This window comes from Dendronephthya gigantea, unplaced genomic scaffold, assembly GCF_004324835.1.
Source record: "Dendronephthya gigantea isolate DGI-Jeju-01 unplaced genomic scaffold, DenGig_1.0 000652F, whole genome shotgun sequence".
NCBI classification, from domain to species: domain Eukaryota; kingdom Metazoa; phylum Cnidaria; class Anthozoa; order Malacalcyonacea; family Nephtheidae; genus Dendronephthya; species Dendronephthya gigantea.
The window spans coordinates 21,570-29,242 of record NW_021163662.1 but is presented as its reverse complement, the minus strand read 5'-3'; the positions used below and the strand labels follow the sequence as shown (position 1 = coordinate 29,242).

At 34.9% G+C, this 7,673-nt stretch overlaps 1 protein-coding gene across 1 annotated transcript; it reads right to left on the bottom strand.

Moving 5' to 3' along the window:
* Positions 1-200: 200 nt before the first annotated feature.
* LOC114544113 (voltage-dependent calcium channel subunit alpha-2/delta-2-like) lies at positions 201-7,580 on the bottom strand (the record flags this gene model as incomplete). Its single annotated transcript, XM_028562844.1, has 20 exons — positions 7,510-7,580; positions 7,351-7,450; positions 7,152-7,223; positions 6,757-6,849; positions 6,495-6,511; positions 6,387-6,417; positions 6,144-6,225; positions 5,976-6,025; positions 5,514-5,585; positions 5,240-5,290; positions 4,899-4,967; positions 4,308-4,382; positions 4,028-4,111; positions 3,215-3,295; positions 2,929-2,990; positions 1,667-1,740; positions 1,277-1,340; positions 862-923; positions 516-606; positions 201-257 (listed from the first exon to the last, which is right to left on the bottom strand). Coding segments are annotated over exons 1-20 (1,358 nt in total), but the record flags the coding sequence as incomplete, so codon positions are not given.
* Positions 7,581-7,673: the final 93 nt, after the last annotated feature.

The window sequence follows — 7,673 nt, the reverse complement described above, 5'->3', positions numbered from 1 at the left end:
GTGTAGCTCACAAAGAGAGTATCTTTTAATCATCGACGGTCAGCGATGGCTATATACTGTCGGTGTTTATACTGTTGAATGAAGTCTTTTGTTACCGACCACAAACAATACATCGCCGACTGTCGGTGACACCGTGACATATGAGAACAAGTCTTAACAATGATCAAAATCAAGATCATAGTGGAGGATGCATAGCTTACTTGTAAAATGTCAATCCTGATGTTGTTCCAATGAAAATAGCCTTAATCCTATCTGAACTATAAAAAGGTAAGGAGAAAATCTTAGGAAATCTGAAATAACAAGGACTAAAATTAAATTACTTCTGCAAATGCTTCTCCCGCTCGAATAAAAAATAAAAAATAACCATGTTTTAACAATGACAAGATTTCAAATTCTGACCTGCAATCATTTAAACGATAATTTCGTACCATTCTATTCTAACTAGGCTTGGGTTTTAATGGAGGTACACTATACACATTTCAAGTTCAGATTTCTTTGCAAGAAAATATTTGTACCTTATTTCCCCTGGCTTCCAAGCAGACCCAAGGCCAAGCTCAGTGATGTCGAAAATAACATGGTCGATCAAGTCAGTATTCTTTTCGCATTCTATATTTTTTTTTTAAAAACACAATATACACACTTTTTATGACTTAGCAATGTAAATAAGGACGTCAAATGTCCTATCATATATGTACAGGTTTCTTTCAAATGATTTATCCTATCTCTCCCAGGGTAAAATACTTTAATATCTTGCTCTGTGTAGCAATAGTGACAACTAAACCCTCTCATTAAGACAACACTATATGTCTCATTGGGTTTTTTTCATAACATGCAAAGCAACTGTATAGTCCTGTGTCTTACCAGACTTTTCCAGGCTGTTTTTTAACTCTGTCCAGTTGTTTATTTGTCCAGAGCAATAAGGCCTGAAATTATCAGATGCATGAAACTGATGAAATTGTTTTTTTCAAAACTTTATACTAAATAAACCAGGCAAAAACGCGAGTGCATAAAAAGTTAAGGAACACAAAGAGTACAACAAAAAGATAAGTTACGTGACGACCTATTATAGCACATCATTCAAAGTAAAAGCCAAGCCATAGTATAATTATTTATGCATGACTGTCATGCAAGAGAAAAGTTTCGTTCACTTTTTTCCCGCGCCGAAAGTAGCTACAATTATCGCATATATAGTGACGCATACACACATCAAAAAAACAATAAGACTATCTTTTATCAACCGATGGTATAGTATGGAACACGTTTTTCAGAAACTCACCAGTTTTTTCCAACTGAAATATTAATTCCTGCTTGTTGTAAAGCTTCGGACGCTTTCTTAATATCTAGACATGGAAAAACGAAACGAACTCCACTCCCTAGCTTTAATAATTTGCTATAGTAGATGAAAATGTGGTTTAATATATGGCAACATCCCACCTTCTATATAGGCGGGAATATAGGCGGGAATATAGGCACAATTATATACACTTGACATTTGTCAGTGTAAATAATAGTGCTAATCTAAATCTACTCATATCCTTGTTGTTATCAAATCTCCTATTTTTATCGAGGTCATCAGGTGGCTGAAACAGCTATGGTGCACAGTGTTCAACACAACCTATTCATGCAGGACTATGTTTTTGTATGAAAAACATGTGTAACTAACTACCTTTTTCATATTGGTTCTTTCTTTGTGGTGCACTGATTACAGAAGATCCATAGTCTGTCATAGCTATACCAACACTACAATAAGAATTCATTTTGAAATACAATTCATTAATATATACTATGGCCGTATTCTAAAAGACCGTGTTTTAGAAGAATAATTCTTTTCAGAACAGGCCAGGGAGAGAGGCACTAGAAATAAGTAAGCTTCCTAAATAAGTGGATCTCCCTATAGTCTCGCCAACTGATCAAATAACATGAACCACATAGACTGGCAGTAAATAAATATTCATATTATGTCAAGATATTTAAAGTTACGGTTGAATGCAATTTGTCCTCATTTTGCTCTAATGAATGCATATTAACAGCTAGGTAGTTTCAGGGACTCCAGGTGATTCCCGCCGAATATTAACATGGGGCCGGTTGTATGAAAGCCGGATAGCGCTAATCACCGGATAGTGATTTTTTCAATCGCTTTAAAATCGCGCGTTGTTGGGTATAACTTTGATTAAATCTTAGTATTTCTAAATTGAGGATTCTCTTTAACAATAGTTGGTTACAATTTACAAAGCTGAAATTTTATTGCGATTCAAGCATTTTTAGAAGGGTTGAAAAAATCACTATCCGGTGGATATAGCGCTATCCGGCTTTCATAGCTACAACCGACCTCTGACTCGTCTTGACTTTGTCGCTCAACAAAAAAAAAAAAAATATATATATATAATATATTATATATATATATATATATATATATATTATATATATATATATATATATACCTGAACGAGGTGCTACTTTATATACCTGAACGATATACCTGAACGAGGTGCTACTTTATATACCTGAACGAGGTGCTATATATATACCTGAACGAGGTGCTACTTTATATACCTGAACGAGGTGCTATATATATATACCTGAACGAGGTGCTACTTTATATACCTGAACGATATATATACCTGAACGAGGTCCTACTTTATATACCTGAACGAGGTGCTACTTTATATACCTGAACGATATATATACCTGAACGAGGTGCTACTTTATATACCTGAACGATATATATACCTGAACGAGGTGCTACTTTATATACCTGAACGAGGTGCTACTTTATATACCTGAACGAGGTGCTACTTTATATACCTGAACGAGGTGCTACTTTATATACCTGAACGAGGTGCTACTTTATATACCTGAACGAGGTGCTACTTTATATACCTGAACGAGGTGCTATATATAACCTGAACGAGGTGCTAGTTTATATACCTGAAGGAGGTGCCGCTGATGTGTTCGTATGAATAATTCAATTTTCTTTTTACAATACGAAACTAAAAAAGGTAAAAACTTTCCATTTCACTTGCCCAAAACCCTGCAAGTCAACACAAATGATCCTTTGCGAATGTACACAGTACACACATACATCATACATCATATAGATCTCTAACATGATTTTTTTCTGTTTTGAATGTTTCTGTTTGGGAAGTTTTCTGTTTCCAACAAAAAATATTATTGGAAAATTGAGAAATATCCGGCTCCACGAAGCATTTTATACCTTATCATCATACTTCGCCAAGACAAGAGATCTTGAATACCCCAAGTCGTTTTTCTTTCCGTCTATCATCTCTTTCGCAAGCTTAATTAAGATCAACAGCAAGATTAGTTCCTGTTGCACCTCAACGGAATTATAAAGCCATCAAGAAATAACAAGTAAATACTCAACTTGCTTTACAAAATAGGATTAGTGAACGTTGATTTCAGCGTTGTCAAGTTTAATAAAAAATTCACCTAATAGACCTTTTCGGTAATTACGTTACAACATTGTCGTTTTAAACTTAGAACCACTGTAAATGAGATGGATTTCATGTTTTACTTTCACATTAAGCTATGTGCAAAGATGCAAAACATCATTCTATAACCCGTGCATGAAAAATAATTTTTAATTTTTACTAATAAGTATGGAATAAGCCATAACGCGGGAACGAGGCTCGCGGTCTTGGCCCCTCAGCCTCGTTCTCGTGTCATGGCTTATTACCACATTTCTTGGTCAAAATAAAAATTTTATTTCATACATGTGTTGAAGAAGGATGTTTTGCATCTTCGCACGTAGCTCGTGAGAGTAAAACTTGAAATCCATTTCATTTAAGGTGGTTCTAAATCTAAAACCTTGTGATGTTAAAATGTTGTCACGTAATTACCGTTCTGAAAAAGTTTATTTCCCGGGGGATCAGTATTACACTCTTTTGAGTGTAATGTACGACTCAGTACGGCTGTTCAAAACTGTAGATATCTTCAACAATCCGAAACATAAATGACCTCTAATCAAAATTTTCCCATATTTTTCACATATATATAGTCGCCCACTTACCTTCTGATCTCTGTCGGGATCATCAAAGTGGGGCATGACCTCAGATAAGTAAACACTGATACGATCCTTCAATGTGGTTTCCTCCTATTTAAACAGAAATATTGTTATGATGAATACATCAGTACGCCAAACAGGAATGGAAGGCCAGAAATATAAAGGTCTGAGACCTGATTCTCAGGTTAACGTCACTTTTTTGTTGTGTCATTTGAAACTTTGCATGATCAATATATAACTGAACGTTAACGTATTATAATAAAGTTGTTTCTTATCTACATCGTACCTCTTTATTTAATAGTGGATGGAAGAAAACCAATCCATTGTTAGTTATTGCAAATGGATAACCGCCAGCACCCAGCTATACAAAGTTTAAAATTAAAGTATTTTGTTTATTAATTAACAAAGTTGTGTGCCTTACGTCGATAGGTTGGGAACGAGTTGGGAGTCTCCTGGGGCCGGTTGTATGAAACTCTTTAACTACATTTTGCATAGGTGAGGGAAAATCAGTTATGATTTTGTGGCACTTCACCCGATGTAGGGGTTTTTTAAACGGCCTTAACTTCGGGTGGAAACATACACAACTCAATTCAAGCCAGGGACAGGTTGATTCCAGTCGATTTCTATCGGAGGACTTTTTTCAACTGTTCCTGGCTTGAGTTGTGTATAATTCCACTCGGAATTAAGACCCTTTAAAAAAAACCCCTTACATTTTGCATAGTTAAATCCTATAGTTAACTCAGAAATACACAACTTTGATTGGCCAATTCTGTCCTTAACTACAGTCTTTTATGACAACCACGATACAACTGACTTCTGGTGATGCGAAACTTGCGCAAATATAACTCAAAAATAATAACTCAGAAATAATTCTCACATGTGGCTCCGGAAACATGGCTAAAATCTCATCTAAACGAACATCAGAGCCAAGCACACCAACAAGTTTCTAGGGATGAAGTACATGTAATGAAATTAAAATGAAGTGTTTAAAAAATGAATGAACATAAACAGAACATTATTAAAATAAATGAATTATAACTGGGAATGAAAAAATGTTTCAATTAACATAATTTTGTTTGCGCCGTTAATGCTTTTATGTAAAAAGTGCAACTATAGTAGTTGATTTATTAATAAATTTGTAACATTTATTAGGCATGAGCAAGTTTTAAATCAATGATTTCATAAACTCACTTTTAGGTTTTTTAGGATTATGCCTACCTTTCTCTGATCAAAAATAGGAAGTACAAGAGCCGACGTCATACCAAGTCCCTATATAATAAAATAAAACATTGTAAAATATAACATATGTATGAACGTTGGGGAAAAAATAAACCATATAAACCTTGGACCCAGATGCTGCATGAACGAGTATATATGCTTACGAGGGTCGCTTCCTATATACCCTGGGTAACGCACCTTGGTGTAAAAGCCAGAAAGCCTTATCTATAAATTCCTGAAGTCAGTACTGATAAAAATAACAGAGGCAACAAACCTGAGCGTCCGAATACATTGGTGTCCATTTGGCCTTCTCATCTCTTGAACGACTTAAAACTGTCACGTATTTCTAACAAAAAAAGAGTAGACGTAAGTCAATGAAAAATAAACCAAAGAAATGAAAGAATAATCAATGTTATCGTCATCTAAGCGTTTACGTTATCTATAATAATACTCATTTGTAAATATGTATATGTATGTATATATATATATAGGCGAGGTGGTTACAAGCCAATATTCATGCTCAAGCCAATATTCATGCTTCAGAGAAAGTGAATCTTGACCAATAAGAATGCAGGAAAATCAATAGTCACCTCGATATTTATACTTTATATAGTACATCCACATAGATCATTACATTGACACTTGAATATAATAAGTCATTTCAATCAAATCCTTGCAGGAAAAAAAACATCCCACTGAAGAAATCTGTGCAACACGAGGATAATTATTTGCTTACCACAATGTTTTCACGAACATCACTCAACGTTTCAATCCTGTAAAAAAACCCTGAAAGGGAATAAAAGAGATGAATCAAACGCGAGCATACATGTTTCTTCTTTAAATTCACCACTTGCTCATGTTCAGCTTCTAGCCATGATCACAATCGATAATTGCAATGATTTACCATTGTTATTACAAGCAATCCACTTTACTGCTTCAAAAGGACTTCCGTTTTCACGACCAACCAAGTAAGTGAACACTCGAACCTAAATATACAATGGTAACTTTCCTGGTTACCTCCATCTCTAACTGACAGGCCAAAACCTTGCAGTTGTTAATATAGAATCTTCTCCTTATAGTTGGTTTATCTTCAGTACAAACCCCTCGTATGAATATTGTACACTGCATTATTGTACAAACAACTTACTTTTTTTTCGCTGTTATATTTATCAAAACATCTTCAGCAACTGTGTCACCTTCAACACCATCGGTAAAAAATGCAATTGTCTGAGTGCAGTTCGAAGTTCTTCCAGACTTCATTTCACGTGCCTCCTGCAAACATACAATAAACAACACAGTTCTTAGAACTTCACAACAGTTATTCCTGAATTTGTTCTGTCTCCGCAAAAAAAATTGTGTGAACGAGGAATTTAATTTACTTTTTCTTCCTCCCGGCATCTCGCATACATTTATTATAATTAATAATAATAGCAGTTATTCGTCAAGGCCCATAAATATTTAGACGAACTAGATGAACGGATCACTGCTGAATAGCAAAAAATATGCATGCAACAAACCTCAAGAGCTGTAAACGCCAGTTTAAACCCTTTGTCAACGTTAGCAACATTTTTTCCCTTGACAGAATCATCCATCACTGCAGCTTTTAATATCTTAAAATGACATATGCAAAACTCAGCAAACAAAGGACAAAATATATATGAAACACACCTAAAATAAGGAACTACAGAATAACCTTTCGTCCTTCACTTTGCGTCTGCCGACATTCATCGGCTGTTTCGATTTTGCTGCTTTTCAGGCAGGACGCAAAGGTTGCCCAAGCCAGACATAATGCATGGTTATACCATCTTTTAAACTCACTCTTTATACAAATCTTCACAAAAATAACTTTTCCCCACATCCCTTTGAACATGAAATAAAGATTTAAAGCTTAATTTCTTTTTGTTATATATACCTTCTTATTTCTCTCCGTGGCTTGTACTAAATGCTTCCAGCAGTCCTTTAAATAACGAGCATTTTTGTTGAACTAAAAAACAAAAACTTTTTTTAATTTGATAACAGACACTTGAATGTCGTCGACATTCGGGAAGAATTGACGCGCACATTAATATATAAATACAAAACATCAATTGTATATCGGAGTACCCCCTTACAGAAACAATGGTGACGAAATCGTTTTCTTGCAAAGTATCCAGTAATTGTACAACGGCTGATCTCATAATTGACAATCGGTTACCAATAACACTTCCACTCCTAAATTATACAAATATTGAGAAAAAACACTATTTTATTAACTCGACTTTCTTCCATACGCACTTTCGACGATAGCTTCTTCAGCACGTACAACCACTATAAAGGCACCATCAGTCCCTTCCTTGGCCATGCAGATAAATTTAGCACAACGTATATAGGCTAATTATTCACAACACACTTGTAAACATCGAACAAACACACAGACAGAATATAATAAACATTT